This window comes from Planococcus citri, chromosome 1 (genome assembly GCF_950023065.1).
Source record: "Planococcus citri chromosome 1, ihPlaCitr1.1, whole genome shotgun sequence".
Taxonomy (NCBI): domain Eukaryota; kingdom Metazoa; phylum Arthropoda; class Insecta; order Hemiptera; family Pseudococcidae; genus Planococcus; species Planococcus citri.
In genome coordinates this window covers 32,933,924-32,950,748 of record NC_088677.1, presented here as the reverse complement: position 1 = coordinate 32,950,748, position 16,825 = coordinate 32,933,924, and the positions used below count along the sequence as shown (strand labels likewise).

At 32.6% G+C, this 16,825-nt stretch overlaps 5 protein-coding genes across 10 annotated transcripts; 3 read left to right on the top strand and 2 right to left on the bottom strand.

The window, feature by feature from the left end:
* The first annotated feature begins 202 nt into the window (after nt 1-202).
* Nucleotides 203-1,925, top strand: Blos1 (biogenesis of lysosome-related organelles complex 1 subunit 1). Its single transcript, XM_065343978.1, has 4 exons — nt 203-472; nt 593-665; nt 748-965; nt 1,170-1,925. The coding sequence occupies exons 1-4, from the start codon at nt 412-414 to the stop codon at nt 1,181-1,183; spliced, it is 366 nt and encodes a 121-aa protein (XP_065200050.1). The 5' UTR covers nt 203-411; the 3' UTR covers nt 1,184-1,925.
* A 38-nt stretch (nt 1,926-1,963) lies between these two features.
* Nucleotides 1,964-9,470, top strand: LOC135831454 (WAS/WASL-interacting protein family member 2-like). Of its 4 annotated transcripts, XM_065343961.1 has the most exons (11): nt 1,964-2,104; nt 3,184-3,330; nt 4,492-4,672; nt 4,745-4,903; nt 4,986-5,077; nt 5,147-5,230; nt 6,262-6,526; nt 6,683-7,029; nt 8,830-8,923; nt 9,012-9,116; nt 9,294-9,470. In XM_065343961.1, exons 3-11 carry the CDS (start codon nt 4,501-4,503, stop codon nt 9,377-9,379), a joined length of 1,404 nt encoding a protein of 467 aa, XP_065200033.1. In that variant the 5' UTR covers nt 1,964-2,104; nt 3,184-3,330; nt 4,492-4,500; the 3' UTR covers nt 9,380-9,470. The 4 variants fall into 4 exon arrangements, with proteins under 4 accessions (XP_065200033.1, XP_065200034.1, XP_065200032.1 ...); XM_065343962.1 differs by lacking the exon at nt 3,184-3,330 and having other exon boundaries at nt 1,967-2,104; XM_065343960.1 differs by lacking the exon at nt 1,964-2,104 and having other exon boundaries at nt 3,086-3,330.
* A 471-nt stretch (nt 9,471-9,941) lies between these two features.
* Nucleotides 9,942-12,417, bottom strand: Cdk5 (Cyclin-dependent kinase 5). 2 transcript variants are annotated; one of them, XM_065343966.1, is made up of 8 exons: nt 12,091-12,417; nt 11,868-11,956; nt 11,497-11,550; nt 10,951-11,144; nt 10,786-10,873; nt 10,538-10,709; nt 10,298-10,467; nt 9,942-10,231 (listed from the first exon to the last, which is right to left on the bottom strand). In XM_065343966.1, exons 1-8 carry the CDS (start codon nt 12,125-12,127, stop codon nt 10,076-10,078), a joined length of 960 nt encoding a protein of 319 aa, XP_065200038.1. In that variant the 5' UTR covers nt 12,128-12,417; the 3' UTR covers nt 9,942-10,075. The 2 variants fall into 2 exon arrangements, with proteins under 2 accessions (XP_065200038.1, XP_065200041.1); XM_065343969.1 differs by lacking the exon at nt 11,497-11,550 and having other exon boundaries at nt 12,091-12,416.
* Nucleotides 12,418-12,666: 249 nt separating this feature from the next.
* Nucleotides 12,667-14,570, bottom strand: LOC135831461 (chromobox protein homolog 1-like). The gene is made up of 5 exons (XM_065343973.1): nt 14,355-14,570; nt 14,114-14,229; nt 13,728-13,980; nt 13,531-13,634; nt 12,667-13,430 (listed from the first exon to the last, which is right to left on the bottom strand). Exons 2-5 carry the CDS (start codon nt 14,218-14,220, stop codon nt 13,334-13,336), a joined length of 561 nt encoding a protein of 186 aa, XP_065200045.1. The 5' UTR covers nt 14,221-14,229; nt 14,355-14,570; the 3' UTR covers nt 12,667-13,333.
* A 155-nt stretch (nt 14,571-14,725) lies between these two features.
* On the top strand, nt 14,726-16,713 carry LOC135831459 (aquaporin-like). Of its 2 annotated transcripts, none has more exons than XM_065343970.1 (7): nt 14,726-14,872; nt 14,965-15,174; nt 15,255-15,475; nt 15,600-15,743; nt 15,904-16,134; nt 16,241-16,321; nt 16,402-16,713. In XM_065343970.1, exons 2-7 carry the CDS (start codon nt 15,105-15,107, stop codon nt 16,522-16,524), a joined length of 870 nt encoding a protein of 289 aa, XP_065200042.1. In that variant the 5' UTR covers nt 14,726-14,872; nt 14,965-15,104; the 3' UTR covers nt 16,525-16,713. The 2 variants fall into 2 exon arrangements, with proteins under 2 accessions (XP_065200042.1, XP_065200043.1); XM_065343971.1 differs by having other exon boundaries at nt 14,727-14,872; nt 14,965-15,071; nt 15,231-15,475.
* The last annotated feature ends 112 nt before the right edge of the window (nt 16,714-16,825 follow it).

Below are 16,825 nucleotides of genomic sequence, written 5' to 3'. Positions count from 1 at the left end.
TTATTCGTTGAATTGTAAATTTGTGTTTAAAATCAAAAAAATGTTTGAATTTCATTTAAACTAATTTTTCGTTCTATAATTTAGGAAAAAAAAATTAATTGAGTATTGTTATTCTCATGACACTCCAAGCGACGCGTATTGACACTTTGCTAAAAATTCAGAAAAATGGGAACACAAAAGAAATTTTTTCAAGGAAAAAGTTGCTGATAAAAATTCCAACAGCGCTTATCAATAGAAAAACTTTTAAAAACATAAAGATAAAGAAAAACTTTGAACTTTGATGTTTTTTATGAATTTAGGAGAGATTAGATTAATGTGTTATTCGTACCGAAATTGAAAATCGTTCTAGTGGAAACTATAAATTATAAATTTTAGATAATTTTTTCTCAATTTTTGAAACCTATGTGAACAATGTTGACCAGTTTGGTTAAAGAACATCACGCTAAACAATCTGCAAGAAAAGAGAAACAAGGTATTCAAAAAAGCTTTCTCAATCATTATGAAACTTTCCGAAGCTCAGAAAATACTTCCTAACTTCCTTCATTTTCATGAATTATTCTCTAAATAATATTTTTTACATATAATTTTGTAGAAGCGAAGAGGAAAGAAGCAATAGCTGCTGCAAATGATCTGACACAAGCATTAGTTGAACATTTGAACTTGGGGTAAGCTAAGCTCCACTGAATTAGGTCATTATTGAAGGTTTTGACTGGAATTTTATGTTTTTTTTCTTTCTATCATTCCTAGAGTAGCTCAGGCGTATTTAAATCAGAAGAAGATTGAAGAAGAAGTCAAACAATTACACTTCAACATGGCTCAATTCTCTAAGCAAACACATCAATGGGTTACTTTGGTCGACAGCTTTAACGGTGCTCTGAAGCAAATAGGAGATTTGGAAAATTGGTCGAGGATCATAGAAAAAGATATGACATTTATCGCCGAATCGTTGGAGCATGCTTATAAAGGTATTCGTGTGTTGAAAAAGTTATTTTCATTAGAATAATTGTTACGATATAATTACTTATTAGATTCTAATTGGTATAGGTATTTGTTACCGTCGAATCATTACATCCGTTAATGTATGAAATGACTGAAAATAACTAGTTAGGTATTTCATTCATTAACGGATTTAATGATTTAATGGTAACATCTTCATTTAAACTTCGCAGGACTTCAAGAGTAGAAAATTTTCAATGGGAGCTTTTGCAGTTGACCGATATTTATCGGCTTCAGAGTATTTTCAAGCTCGGACAATCGTATTCTGCGTGTTTCTTCTTAAGTGGATGTGTTAATATTCGTTCGTCGTTGTTGCTTACAATCAATTTGAGTTTCAAGTTATGAGTCTTTTATGATTTACCTATCATCAGGGAATTTTCTTTACTTCCGTTTGTTGAAGTTGAAGGATGTTGTTTTTACTATATTTTTTCGTACATATAAAATGGTTTCATTTTTTCTAAAAAACTGGGGTTTTTATTGTATGTTTTTTTTTTAAAAACCCTAATGGTTATGGAATGGAATATAGGCTGCGGGCTTACTTATTCATTTTATCAAGATGAGTCATTTTGTATGGAATATTTATATTATAGAACACTGTACTATGACTGACCAATTTATTCTGTCATTGATGAGTCATTTTATACATTAAGGTGTAATTCAAGTGACGCATAACTGACGTAATATTTTAATGGAGAGACTGGTCGTTTTCTATGAAAAAAATGGAATAATATAGTGCTTGCGTCTCTGATACTTCCTATTTGCGCAAACTACTAAAAAAACTGGGAAAATTTCGATTTTATAGTTCATCAATGTCCAGAGTTTAATTTTCAATTATGTAGGTTATTCATCCTATGTTTGTTTTCATTTTCAAGATTTTATCATTTTACATTGTTTACATTTATGGAGAATAAAGACAAAAGTGCAATCGATTTCGTGATTTATTTACTGGCAGAAGAACGTGATAAAATGCTGACCAGTTCAGTGCTTGTTTGTGAATCGCGGGCAGAAGATTGTGTATAAACATGTTAATTCAATTTTATCGTTGTTGAATATATTACCAACGTGTGTCAATTTTGAGAAATAGATTTTTACCATCGTGAAATGAAATGTAAGTAATTTTTAAAAATGATTTATGCAATTGTAATTTTTGAGTGAATCTCTTAATATTTCAATACACGCTCATTTCTGGCTTGATAATTGGAAACTGGAGTATCAGAAGGTTGTCAATCGAGATGGCTATGTTTTTTCAGAATTTTGTCTGGTCGAGGTCTTTAGAAGTAGAAGAAGTACCCTACTAAAAAAAAAAAAAACCGAGCTGTAATGATCCAGATTATGAAGTGTTTTGAGTGTGACACACACTAAACATCTTTTACTTTAGTACCTCTAACTAGTACCCAATTGAGTATAATATGTATATTCTAAGGAATTATATTATTACATTTAATCGAAAACATGTGTTAAAAATAGATAAGAGGATGAATGCATTTATAAAAAGAATAATGAACCGTGTCTCAAAATAAACAAAAAACCTATCTTATCTCCCACGAAGACGCTCCTGGAGATGACCTCTCAAAATTTTATCTTATTTCTTGCGATTAGGAAGGAGAAAATAAAACATCGAGTTGCTGAAAAAAGATTATGTATCTATTCAATTTTACGCCAAGTTATTCAACAGAAAACAAAAATCTGACAGTAATTTGTACATTTCAACATTTTTCGAAAAATACCTATTACCTACACAATGCATTTCAAAATTCAATATTTGGTAGAAATTTTCAAACTTATAGTTTTCAAAATTATGAAGTTTCTCATCACAACCACCTACAAATTACAATTCAACATCATATCGATCATTTCGACGAATTTAGTGAATTAATCATTTCTGAAATCATCTTTTTTTATAATGATCACCAGCACCAGGCAAAATAGAAATTTTTTAGAAAATCACAAAATCAAGATCAACGTTTTGGTCTCCGCTTGTTCTCGATCATTGCGCATGCGTCGTTCGGAAATTATTCCCGATAGGTACATTTGCCTACATAAAAGCACCAATGAGACGACGAGAAAATATTCGTCGAGAAAGCTTGACCAGTCATTTTTTTGTGAAGCTGATCATTTTTGTTTGATTAAAGTACGAGATTCAAGAAGCGTAATAATAAATACGTTCATAATTTTTTACTATTTTAGTTTAGTGAACGTCGAAAGTCGAAACGATTGAATAAATATGCACAAAAATAATGGAAGGAAATGATGATTAATAAAAATTTGTCACAATTCCATTATTCATGCTAACATTTGCTCAAGGAGTTTTAGAACGTACAAATTTAGGCTGAGGTATGTTACCTGTTTCTTCTGCTTATGTTTAATTTTACGATGGGTTCATTGGTATTACAGTGTTATCTCCGTGTGTAAGAAAGTAGTAAAATATGACTTTAATAACACGTATTGTCCTTGTGATTTGATTTAAAATTCATTCTCGATTCGTGCTATGCGAAATCAAAACATGGAATTCCCTAAATATTTGTCCTACAATCTGATAAGAGTCTGATACCACCTGTTCTAGTTTCATTTTTAAAAATGATCTAGTGTATATATTTGAACTAAAAGTATCGGTAAATTGGCAGTCTCTTCTTTAAATATTGTCGAGAAATGTGAGTTAATTGCTAGTAAACTATTCATTATGTTTTTAGGTGATATGAATTTTGCGATGGTTTCCTTCACTTCATTATAATTGTGTATAATATATTTCTATTTGATCTCTTCGTTTCCAACAATGGTATTCAAAAGTGCAGTAGTTTGGAAATTTATGTAAAAATAATGTTTTGATGCAAATCATCAGTGTTTTGGAAATGTAGATAATTGTCTCGACCTGTCACCATCTTCCTGTAGAAGTGATAACTTTGTAATTTCTGATTTCAAACTGCTTAAAATTGTAAATCTTAGATTCCTCGCAAATTTCATTGTTTTTCCTCTCAATTGTTTCAAGTTAATTATTACTCTACAATTCTATTCTCTAGTTGAACCTGATTTCTTGAATTTTGCAAACAAGTTACTTGTGCTACTTTTTTTTGTTTATTGTTTACTTTTTTTCATTAAGTAATAATTTGAAGCTGCGTAACAAATACTACATGCTTCTAGTTTACAACAAATTCTATTCCTATTCCAACGTAGTACATATTTACGATTCGCTATAATGTTCTTGTATAGAGCGAAAAAAGAAACATCTGTAACATCAACCTTGGAGCAAACATTAAACATTCGATATAATCATGGTCATTAATATTTTCTAATTATTTTGATTTTTTTTTCGAGATGGCGATTGTTATTTAGTTTATATGATAGAAATTTACTCATTCCCGAGTATTGTTTAACAATACAAGTTGCATTCACTCAACTCACTATATTTCAAATTGCATTAGAAAATTTCCACATTATTCATTTATTTTGCTGAGTATGAAATAAATTGATATTAATTCGATTCTATATGATTTTCAGAGCTGAGTGATGTCTCTCGCTCCTCCTCCGCCGCCGCCACCTGCTGCTGCGCCTATCGCAGCATTCAGTTCTAAATCAGATTCCAAAGGAGATGGCAGAGGCTTATTATTAGAATCAATTAGAAAAGGCACAACTTTAAAAAAGACTGTTACTGTGGATAAAAGTGCACCTTTAATTGGTGGTACGTTTGCACTTTTCATTTCATGACGAATATTTGTTTTATCAGTAATTAAAACGTTATCTTCTTACGTAGGTACCGCAAGTGGAACATCTTCACAATCGAGTAACTCCAACAATACCACTCGAACGAACGCAAATAGCAAACAAAATGATACCTCGCCGCCACAAACGGGTCTTGGAGGACTATTCGCTAACGGCATTCCGAAATTAAAAGCTACGGGTTTACCAATCGGTACGAGCAGCCTTCTCTTTAGAATAAACAATCGAAATCCTTGCATTCATTTCACTGAATTGTATCGTTATTGTGTTCTTAGGCCAAGCATACCAGCAATACAGAAATGAAAACGATGGTGTTAAATCAAATTCTCTCTCAAATAGCAACAACAGTGGCAATAATGTTAATAAAGTATGTGGTGATCGAATCCTACTAATTAATTTTAACGATTCAAATTTGATTTGCTCCGTTTGTTCGTAGGTTAACAGTTCGAATCGCACAAATTTCACAAAAACGAGGGGACCACCTCCGCAGCCACCTGGAGCTCCGCGTAAAAATAATTCTGTAAGTTTATTGATTTTGATATCGCGAATATCATTTGTAATCAATATGTGAAGTGGGTTGACATTTCCGTTCGCGTGATTTATTTTATATTCAGGAAATTGAAATCTGATAACTAATATTGATAGAATTCATTAGTAAGGAAATTCCTAGGTTATGAGGCGTTATTATTACTCAGTTTGTTTTGTATAAATTTACGTTGGGTATTTTCAATTTTATTAGCTCTGCTTATTGGTATTCTAATTGATTTTATTTTCGAAAATTATTCGCCGGAATTAAGTGAAGATGTATAGAAATATTTCCAAAACGAATCACCCTAAACAGACTTACTGCGAATGATACGAGCAAAATCGTATTTTATGGGTATATTTATGCACCTCCTCGCAATAGGGCGGAAAAACTTACGGTTAATTCAACAAATGTTTGCCATGTCACGATTGAGGTGAATGTATTTAAATACACTTTGTCAACCTCTATGGATTCTTCGTTGAGAAATCGATAGCCTTAAATCATAATCTGTTTACGACCCCTTCGGTTTTAGAAAATAATCCGCGTTTCAGAGATGACGCTTCGCTAGGAAACCGTGTCAATATGATATTTATTTCGCGAGTTACATATTATCGTATATTTGCGTTGAAATTCAGTACCGGTATAAATGAGGCTTTAGAAATTGAACATTGTCATTAAATTTACAAAACGCGATATTCAAATTAAACTCTCTAATAAAGACGTTAATTTCGAGTGAATTTTTACTATACTTGTTAAACATAATTTTTTATACATATAGTATCGTGCAAATTAATGTAAACGATAACAAAATCGCGAAATTACACTGTTTTTTCAAAACCTCGCTACAACAATATCGTTTAGAACTTTGAAGAAAAAAAGTTTTTACAAAAGCTCACTGAAGTGAAAATAAGCAAATTTTTAGGTTTTTGCATTGTAATTTTCGTATGTAGAATGCTTTGTTTCGGGTATTTGTGAAATGTGATTTTTATTTACATTGTAGTAATTACTGACGTGTGATTTTACAGCCTGATTTGGAGGCAAACGATGGACTGCCATTACAGAATAGATCCGGTAGTGCAGTTAGTTTAAACGATAGTTACCAAAATCGTGTTTCCGATGTCGGTCATCATATCATAAATCACGGTAAACCTTCATTGGCACCGAAACCTAACGCTATTGCTAATAAGTCAGTAGGCCATAAGATAAAAAATGATGTAAGACCGCTGGTTACAAGAGCTCAAAGTATGAGGGTGCCGAGGTCTTCGTTAAATGTCGCTGAATCGAATAATGGTAAGTTTGTTGTAATCATTTTATCGTATTATTATACTGGAGTATTGAAATGGCTCTTTTGTTCGACACGCAGCTGTGCCTGTGTAGGTACATCATTTCTCTTTTACCTCAATTTTGATTATTACTAATAAACTGTGTTCAAATTGTCTGTCACAGGATCATCGTATCCAGAATACAATCAGTCAGAATTACATAGAATGAATAATAAAAATAATCTACCGTCTTTCCACCAGTCTCAAGAATCGATAGGTGCAAGGCATTTGAGATCATCATCGCCGCCAAAAACACCGTCAAATGCTACCTCTTGGAGTAATCTGAGTAGCGCACACGCGACTCTGAGACGTTCGCATGGTTCGCCGTTGAGGCCTCCGCTAGCTAAACCTCCACCTCCTCCCAGAATGATGACCGGACCACCAAATTGTCCGCCTCCTCCGCCACCTACTCATGCGCCGCCACCGCCACCACATCGAGTACATCCAGCTCCACCGCCGCCGAGGCTGACGGTTAGTTAAACTTTCATTCTAGGATGTAGTAACTTATGAGATTGAAGTTTGACCTTGATGAGATTATGTGAGTGATCCACTCAAAATTTATGTTTCTGGCGTCCTCATTTCTAATACGAAGATGGAAGGTTGCTGAATTTTTTTTTCAAAGTTTGGAATTGTGTGGGTTTGCTAAATCGTATGTCTCGAAGAACACCCACAATAAGCAATTATTTCTGACTGAATATTAATATGTATAATGAATGAGGTGATTTTAACAATGCTATGGCGTTACTTTTCTTTTGATGAATGCTTTTTTTAAAATCAATCCTTGAAAAAATCTTAATCTCATCTACAAGATGTTCAGAAAATTTACGTACCTGGTAGCTGCAGGCTTGTTGGTGAAAATTGAACGTTTGAAATTACACGTATACAATTGAACGTGTACGATAATTCAACGTCTATGAAGGTTGAAACGTACAAAGAAGTTTATACATAGTTATAAAATCGGCTAAGGACCCATTAAGACAAAATTGTGACTTAAAAAAAAAAAAAAAAAAACCAATCCTGTCAACTCAAAAACAGCCAATTTTTGGGCAGTTGTGCAGCCTCCAGCTAGGTGTTGTTTTTATCTAACATAAAAATGTCAAAAAAAAACTCTGGAAAGACCAGAAATCAGGTTTGGAAATTATAACTTCGATTAGATGAGTGCCTATTGCCTACCTATTGAGGACCTTCTGGGCTGTTTTTAGCCCACTATCCTGAAATTTCAGACATGTCAGTTGAAAAATACATAAATTATTTGATTGATAATATTTTGACCTGCCTATTTGCGTATTTACCTACTTATTGGGCGAAAATTCACTTTTCAACTAACATGCTCTCTACTTGGAATGATCCAGCAGGTTTTTAAATAAGCATCAACATCAACTAAAGTTGTATTTTTCACCTCGCATTAAATTATCGTAAACGAGCAATTCCAAACGTGCAATTGTCCTGTCTCCATTTATATCACGTATTCATTCTTACTTTATTCTTAAGTAGTACGGATTTATTCTAATCATGTTCTGCAGCTCCCAGTCGTATAAGTCAGTCAATTCCTGGAAACATAAGCACACAGATGAATTTCCCGTTAAGATTTGCAAAGATCTAAAAATCAATCACCTATCTTTGGTGTATATTTCATATGAACTTGGCATTTTACCAATACGTCTATAATTCTCTAAGAAATCGGTAAATGCTTTTTTAATGGCCTAGAGTTGAGCTGTTAAATATTCTGGAGGGATTTAAATCGGATTTTGCGTACTGCAGCATCAAAATTGTCTGAACTTTCGTATCGATAGCGTGAATATTTTTTAGAACTAAATAAAAATCATCGTGTGGGGTACTTACATTAAATTATCATCGATTTCAGCGAGTAAAACATAGAAAAAACAAACACCGCACATTTGTGTACATTAATAAATTTTAGTTATGGGATCCTACATTATGTATCACGTGAGGCAAAGTATTACATTTTGTAATGTGAAACTACCAGCTGTTAGTTTCTTTTCAACGAAGTTCTCTATGAAAGAAAACCTACTGATAAAATTTTCCGCTACATGTAGAATATTGTTTTGAATTTTATAAATCAACTTCCTGCTACCCATTCTTAATTTTATTTCTGTTCTCTGAGTCCTTATTTGCTAGTTGTGTGTTCGGTAAATACATAGGTTTGTTTAGGATATTCTTAGTTGACTTATATGTGCATTCTATTTCGATTTTTTTTTCGAATTGAAGAAGTTGTTAGCTACAATTTCGTGGGTAATTTTCACGTTTCAGGTTAATCAGGTAAACCTTATGAATTCTGGTGCTCCCCCTGTACCTCCAGTGAGAAATTCTTCCATGAGAAGTTCAAATTCTGTAAATAAAACGAGTGAGTAGTCTTTCTATTACTCTATGGTGTGGTTCCGCAATGTAAAATTTTATTGTGAGTTATTTTGTGGTGTTCGATAATTTTTCAGCGTCGTTTGAATCAAGATTCATGTCGTTGTTTCATACTGTCGAAGAATTTCCTCCTCCGCAGCCATATCAAAATGTTATTAAGATTTATAACAGCAGAATTCAGGGTTAGTATTTTAAAATAATTTTCAGATCTTATTCGTCAGATTATTGAACTTTGACTTGTAATCGATCAATCCTGTTTTCTCAATTCATACGAATTGTTGATCAATTTTGATGAATAATTCTTCAGTTTGATTTTTTGCCTTTGAATTGTAATTTAATTATTTTTCGTTCATTTTTAGCGAAACAACAAGCTCCGCAACCTCCATTACAACTGCAACAATCGGCGAATAGACCGTGGCAATTTGAGAACGCTTCGAACTGTTAATTTTTCTTGATAATCGAATGTTTACCTGTTGATAACAATTTTTTAAATTGTTTCGATTTTATCATTTGAAATTAAAATTTTGTTTTTGTTATTTTCTTTATTTTGTGATTCGATTTGTTGATGATACGTGTACCTATTATAATTTTTTTTAGCAATATTAAATTGTACGATAATTTTATAAAGTCGTATTTAATTGTATAGAAACGATGGAAACTTCAAAACATTCGCAATGTGGATGTGTTTAAAATGAATTTTCCGTTTTTCAAATATGTTGTTTTTTTTCTTTTTTTTAAAAATAATAGCGTTTAAGTGGATTTAAAGGTCTAACCTAGTCAATATTTTTCTAATACCTTACCTTATGTAAGATTACATTTCTTACGTGTAATACAATGGATTAATATATCATTATTTGTAAATATTCTCTTTATAAATGGCGCAAAAACATGACCTATATTTTTCAGATGTTTAAAATTCATGATTCATTCTGACGAAGTATGAATTGACCAAGCAATAAAATTTTTCAAGTAGTTACTCGTAATCAGTGAAATAAATTCGAATACGGTAGCATTTAAAATTTATGCATTTCGAAAAAAAATCAACACAATAAACAATATACAAACATATGTGCTAAATATACGCGAGTGAAATGTAGAAATATTTGATTAACGAAGAACTAGGTACAACACGATATACAAATCATTTTGATTTATTTGCAGCGGTGGTCGTCGCAGGTCTATTATCGTGAAAATAAGGATGTGCCATTGCTTCATCGGCAGATATTCGACTAGAAGGTCTACAGACTATGAGTTTTTGCAGTAAATCTCGTCCTTTGACGTTGAGTCGAGGAACAATCTAAAATTATTGATTTTTTTTTATAATGCCTGCAGTACTTCATAAAATCAACGAGTAAATAATTACTTGAGGTAGATTCAAATTAGGAATATAAATAGGAAATGGCTTGTAGTCAGGCAGTTGAGTAACTCCGGGCCAGTTCTCTTCAGTTGGTGTTCCCAGTACTTTGAATATTTTTTTCAATTGATCGTCGACGTCCGTGCCCGGAAATAGTGGTCTTCCACTATTCGCCAGTTCTACAAAATATTTGTCGTTTTATTCAATGAAAATTGAAATATTCCTACGAATGTCACCGAAATTCTATACCTGAAAAAATGCAACCAGCAGACCACATATCGATCGAAGTGGTATACAACTTGGCTCCAAATAATACGTCAGGTGGGCGGTACCATAAAGTTACCACTTCGGCTGAATAACATTTGACTGGGATCCCAAAAGCTCTAGCTAAGCCAAAATCTGCCAATTTCAACTCTCCGTTCTAGAAATTACATACAATGCAACTTAGATGTGTGAATATTTAAACTTGCCCGTAGGTACATAGTTAATGCACGTACTCGAGTGATCAGCAAATTTTGTGGTTTTAAATCACGATGTAGAACGTTATTATTGTGACAAAATGCTAAACCACGTAATAATTGATACCTGAAATCACAGAATTTAAAAAGTCGAGCTAGCGATGGGCAGAGTGCGGGAAAATTGAGAAGAAAAAAGTGTCATACATGAATGAACGAACTACGTTTACGTCGATATCACAATTTAATCCATCAAAATACTTTTTCAAATCTTGTTCGCAATATTCGAATATCAACACTAATTTTTTTTCACTGTGTAACACATCGTATAGTCGGACTATGTTCTTATGTTTGAGCTCTTTCAATAAGCAAATTTCTCGCAATGCCGATGACGGAACACCCTGTAAAAAAATGAAAACGTCTTACATTATTTAATATTTATATTTCAAGTATTTATTTAGGTAGGTAACTAGGTATGCTACAAAAATTAGGGAACATTGAAGAACTATACAAAAGGTGCATTTTGTCACGCTAATGCAAATAAATAAACTTCAAAGCAGATGTGAATATTAAAGTGTAGGTACTCAATTTCTGATATGTTTTCATTTAATTCTGACTAGTGAAAATATGGAATGAGCGAAATCAAAACAACTAAATTATTTACCACTTCACACGGATATGATAAATTAATAATTGTAATTTTGAACGGACAAAATTTAAGTACTATTATTCTCCTACCTAATTAATACTTACCTCGCCAAACGGACCACAACTTATGGGCGAGTTGTCCTTTTTTAAATTATTTTGCTGTATTGCAACAAAATTGAATAAGATATGACTTTAAAAGGAGTACATAACATAAAAAAGAAGTAGGTATAGCGAAAGGTACCAAGAAAAGTGCTCATTTTTGATAATTTGAAAGTAGGTATTTTAAAAAATAAGGACGATTCAATCGAAAGCTGAACATTTTCAACTTTGCGAAACGTATGTGGTCTATGAATACGTCGCATTTCAAGGTATACAATTATTGCTAAAAAGCGTTCAATCTTTTGGCCAAGATTTTTTTCATTCAAAAACACGAAACTCAAACGCTACAGTGATTACTGATTATTGAATTCAAGTACCTCGTCATCGTCATCGAGTCTTACTCTTTTCATGGCCACAATTTCCAAGGTTTCTCTGTTTTTTGCTTTGAATACAGTCCCATAGGTTCCTATAAATTCAAATATTATGAGTTCAAGTATCATAGGAAAAAATACGCACCACTGTGCATGAATAAATTTACTTAGAATCATTAGATAATGATAGATAGATAGTAATACATGATAGACGTTGAGAAGATCATACCTTCGCCAATTTTTTCCAGTTTCTCATATTTCTGCATTATTTGAAACGTATAAAGAAAACACCTTTTCGTAAGTTTTAAAACTGAACCTTCATAATTTTCTAATGAACAAATCGGATCTGTGTTTGTGTTCTGATTGTCGGGTTGTCGGCATATTTCCTACTTGACCAATGTGCTCACAAATGTTGGAGTAATGAAATTATAAAATAAGAACAAAGCAACAAAATGAAAAAAACTGAAATGCTTTACAAGTGAAATTGGAATAATAAATTCAAAGATTTTGAACTTTTAAAACAGCAATGAGCAAATAAAAATTAAAAACAATGAAAAATGATAAAAAAGTGTTTGTTGATTGTTGCTTGGTTGAGTAAACATTGCAGTGTTGAATGAAAACATCGAGTCTAGTTACGAATTTCCACTGAAGGACTGCTTATAATTTCTGGAAATTATCAGGCCATTTTTTATCGACAAGAGTCCACGTTCTTTTCCACAAATGTGGACCGGAGATCGCCGGAGATCGAGATTCAAAAATAAATGATGAAGGATCGCAGTATGAGAGTCAAAATAAAATTCACAGATTTTCACAAAAATAATAACTTTATTTGTCAAAAATGAAAATATATAATACAAATACCTATACAAAAAAGATGGACACTTTGAAGAGAAAAATATTACCAACTCGAGAGTTATAAAATCAAAAGGCAAGTTGAACTCAACTGCAGATTCAAGAAAAAATTGAGCAAAATTTTGATTAAAATCTAATACATCGCCATTTTAACATAAGATGATTGAAACAATATAACGTGGAATACCTAGACTGAAATTATTTATGAGTTGTTATAGCAACCGTCAACAGTTAACGAAATGGACTACAAAATTCACTTTAAAAATTTAGAAGAAGATTTTTACACAAAAATAGCTCAAGAAGAAACAAGAAAAAAACAAGAAGACGTGAAAATGCGAGTATTAAGTGATCCTAGAGTAACGCATGAACAATATTGGTAAAAAAATTAATTGGTTTACACGGTTTTTGAAATACGTAAAATAAGTAACATTGTTTTTCCAACACCAGTGAAATGTTACAAGGAGTGCATCTGAAATCTATTAAGAAAGAAAGTCGTGCTGATATATCACAAGGATACAAAAGGAAAGTGACGCTGACGGATTTCCAAAGCGAGTAATTGAAACTCCGATTCAATTTTGGAAATTGCCATGTTTAACACAGTATTTGCAATAAAATGTTCGTTAAAATGTCATCGACTCGTAGAATTCTATCACTAATTGGGGACATCTAACATTTACTAATCTCGCTGGAACCAAATCTGCTTCGTCACAGTTTTTCCTGAAACACACGCATATTCGTTACATAAACGTGAACGAAACACATAAAATTCGTCTGTCCATTCGCAAAATTAATGAAAAATTGAGTCAAAGGGGTTTACCAAGTCATCAAAAAATGTAAATCGCCGCTACTTCCTTCGTCTGTGATTCCAATTATTTTATCAGGTTCTAAATTTCGTTCGAATCCGTGAGTTCTGGTACCTTCCTATAGAAGTGTAAACAATAGGCCTATTATGATCAGTTCTGGACAAACGAAAGTTTAAGTTTAGCATGCCATAAACGTATATTTAGTGTTTACCAGAACTGTCATCTCTTTTCTCAGTTTTTGCATATGAATGATACGATCCATATCTGAATCTGAGTCTGGATTGCATTCTTTTTTTATTTCCGATTCAGTCAAAAGAGAATTCGAAGTTGAGGGCTTGGCTTTAGTATCGCGGCTTCTTCTTTGATGTTTACGCAACTGCATTTCTTTTTTTCGTTTCGATTCGAATTCTTGAATTAGGTCTGGACAGTCGAGATTTTCTTGCGGTTCCCAAGTATTCTCAGAACTATTAGGAAAGAAAACAAAGACCTTCGAGTATAACAAAATGAACAAAAAACTGTGTTACTAGAAATAAAACTGTAGAAAAATTCGCTTTGCTTTAACTAATAACAAAAGCGATTTTCAAAAACAAAACTCACTCAGGATATCCTTTCCACTTGAGGAAATACTCTACACCGCCGTTTCGTACACGTTTATCAAGTATCTTTTCAACAGAGAATTCTTGACCAACACGATCTTCATCCATTATTTCATTCTATAACGTACAAATATAATTTATAGACGAATCAAGTTGCTGGTATTATTATACATTTGGTTTAATAGTGTAGGTACACGATAGTAAATCTGTATTACATATAGTAGCTGAAAAATAAACCTTACCTAATCTAGAATGAGAATGTTGTTTGCGAACATCGCCATTACACCGTCATAATTCAAACTTTCAGTAAACAAATATGATCCGTAAGGAGAGTGCAAGCAACCATACAAAAAAACAGTTCTCAATTAGAATACTCAATTTCCGAAATAAGAATATCTAATCAAATCAAATTCATGCAATAAAAAATGCTCGTGAAAGTTTTCCAAAATTTTTTTTCAACGCCGCTAGTTTTGTTTATATTTTTAAATTGATAAGACACCCTCACACACACGCACACACTGACAACAATTTTCACATGTGCGTACGTAATGTGTTTCTTATCGCAATTCATGTTTCAACATAAAAAAGTTCGCGAGATTGGAAAATTTTCATTTTATGACGTTTATGTTTAATAGTTCGTTTGTTCTATACAATTATATCATCATTGATAATTTTTGACTGTTATTTAGTTTTAAAAAGTTTTTCCTTTCCTACTGAATGAATAAATTATCTGCACAGTGTTTACGATGAATCAACATTGGTAAGGTTACTGTGTGGCATATAGTACATAAGTACATATAAACGCCTGTGATGAGAATATTTAATACATTTCGTGTGCAATGTTTATTTCAGAGCTCTGATTTATTTGCTGTGTCGGTTTCTGAGCCATCGTAATGGAATACATTATACACCTGTGCCGTTTTGTATACAACAATCGCCGCTGAGTGGTAACTTCATAGGTACCTAATTATTGTAATTTGTAACACTTAAAAATGATGGGTCAGTTATCATCCAAATTTAAACACGAAGACCTCGCTACACCATTGCTAAATCCGAAATTTCGTAAGACTTTCTTGTTCTATCGAACTTATTATTTTTACGATTACTTTTTTTTTTAGTGAATATGTCATCAATTATTTCAGCCAACGATGAGGCATCTCTGCTGGAAAATGAAAACGTACGAGACAGCTACCCTCCAGAACCCTCCAGTGATCTAGAAGTATTCGTAGCTGAATTTTTAGGAACAATGTTGTTGTTGTTTTTTGGCTGTTTGGGTCTATTTGCCAATTCTACTCGGTTCGAAATTTTGGCTCCGATGCAAGGTGGTGTAGTATTTGGTTTCGTAGTGGCTTCTATCATAGCTGTAAGTACCAGTACTTAGCTGAATTCTTATTTAAAAATTGTTCCTTATTCGTACTGAATTTTTGTAGTGTTGATGTCGATAATTAGTAAGTTGAATTGAAATTTTGGTACGTTTCATGTTTCAGGCTATTGGGCACATTAGTGATGCTCATTTGAATCCCGCTGTCACGTTATGTTCTTATTTACTCGAAAGAATCTCATTGAAAACAGCATTTATCTATTTTTTAGCGGAATTACTTGGTAGCTTGACTGGATTTTGGCTTCTTAAAGTAAGTTTTCTGTTTTTGTCATTTCTATGGAGATGTAATGTACGAATAAATACGTGAGAAATTTGAAAATAACCCTTACAATACCTATATGCTGAAATGTTTCAAAAAAAGAGAAAGTCGAGAAACATGTTTTTTTTTACGAATGTGATTTTGTTTTTAGGAAGTAATACCTCAAAAATTATTCAGTGCTTACGCCGACAATTCTTGCGGATTTTGTACTACATCTATAAGTTCTTCAATCAACACATATCAAGGTTTCTTGATAGAATTTTTAGCAACTTCGTTTCTAATTTTAATTGTGTGCAGTGTCTGGGATCCGCGAAATATAAAGAACACTGATTCTACTCCGATTAAATTTGGTTTATTCATTGCTGCGGCTGCTATTGCTATGGTGAGATTCATCGGTGACATATTTGAACAGAAGTCGTGTAGAATGTGGAATATTTCACGTTCTGTTGTTCTAATTGATATAATTGAATTTGAATTTCTTGTTTCAGGGACCGTTCACTGGAGCGGGTATGAATCCTACTCGTTCGTTTGCACCAGCGATGATTAATAACCAGTGGGCTAATCACTGGGTGTGTATTAGAATTAATTTGGTTTTAGTAAATTGAATTCATTTTCTGTTGGATTTTTCACTAATAGCTGTTTTTTTTAGGTATATTGGTTAGCTCCTCTGTCCGGCAGTGCCATCGTAACATCATGCTATAAATTTTTTTTCATGAGGAAGAACTATTCTGCGGCCCAAAAATATAGTTCAGGCCAACGTATGCGATTGTGATTGTTACGAGAAATGTTTGGTTTCACTAACGATTTTGTTTTGTATGTCTTGTGTCACACTTACCAGGATCAGTGTATAATAGATAAGGTTAGTTACCAATTTTAGTATGGAAATACGTTTTTGTTTTTTATCATGATTGACAATTTTAGATTTTATATTTTTTATTAATATATTACGTATTTGACAGAACTATCTTATTTTTGTTAAATTTTCAAATGTAAATTTTTCATTTGTCATCCTATGAAAAGACGCGAATCGATATATTTTGACAGATTTTACTCGCTTGAAATATTGAAACGAC

Bases quoted from the DNA above. Each gene is read 5' to 3' on its own strand.
- Cdk5 (XM_065343966.1), bottom strand. From the start codon at position 12,127: ATGCAGAAATATGAGAAACTGGAAAAAATTGGCGAAG. The intron at 11,145-11,496 runs GTAAGTATTAAT...ATTTTTTTACAG, and splicing joins GTTGTGGTCCGTTTGGCGAG to GGTGTTCCGTCATCGGCATT. The intron at 10,232-10,297 runs GTAATTATTTAC...CAATAATTTTAG, and splicing joins CTAATTTGAATCTACCTCAA to ATTGTTCCTCGACTCAACGT.
- LOC135831461 (XM_065343973.1), bottom strand. From the start codon at position 14,220: ATGGATGAAGATCGTGTTGGTCAAGAATTCTCTGTTGAAAAGATACTT. The intron at 13,981-14,113 runs GTGAGTTTTGTT...CTTTCCTAATAG, and splicing joins AAGTGGAAAGGATATCCTGA to TTCTGAGAATACTTGGGAAC. The intron at 13,431-13,530 runs GTAAACCCCTTT...CGTGTGTTTCAG, and splicing joins TTACATTTTTTGATGACTTG to GAAAAACTGTGACGAAGCAG.
- LOC135831454 (XM_065343961.1), top strand. From the start codon at position 4,501: ATGTCTCTCGCTCCTCCTCCGCCGCCGCCACCTGCTGCTGCGCCTATC. The intron at 5,231-6,261 runs GTAAGTTTATTG...GTGATTTTACAG, and splicing joins CTCCGCGTAAAAATAATTCT to CCTGATTTGGAGGCAAACGA. The intron at 8,924-9,011 runs GTGAGTAGTCTT...ATAATTTTTCAG, and splicing joins AAATTCTGTAAATAAAACGA to CGTCGTTTGAATCAAGATTC.
- Blos1 (XM_065343978.1), top strand. From the start codon at position 412: ATGTTGACCAGTTTGGTTAAAGAACATCACGCTAAACAATCTGCAAGA. The intron at 473-592 runs GTATTCAAAAAA...ATAATTTTGTAG, and splicing joins TGCAAGAAAAGAGAAACAAG to AAGCGAAGAGGAAAGAAGCA. The intron at 666-747 runs GTAAGCTAAGCT...TATCATTCCTAG, and splicing joins GTTGAACATTTGAACTTGGG to AGTAGCTCAGGCGTATTTAA.
- LOC135831459 (XM_065343970.1), top strand. From the start codon at position 15,105: ATGATGGGTCAGTTATCATCCAAATTTAAACACGAAGACCTCGCTACA. The intron at 15,175-15,254 runs GTAAGACTTTCT...CAATTATTTCAG, and splicing joins ATTGCTAAATCCGAAATTTC to CCAACGATGAGGCATCTCTG. The intron at 15,476-15,599 runs GTAAGTACCAGT...TTCATGTTTCAG, and splicing joins TAGTGGCTTCTATCATAGCT to GCTATTGGGCACATTAGTGA.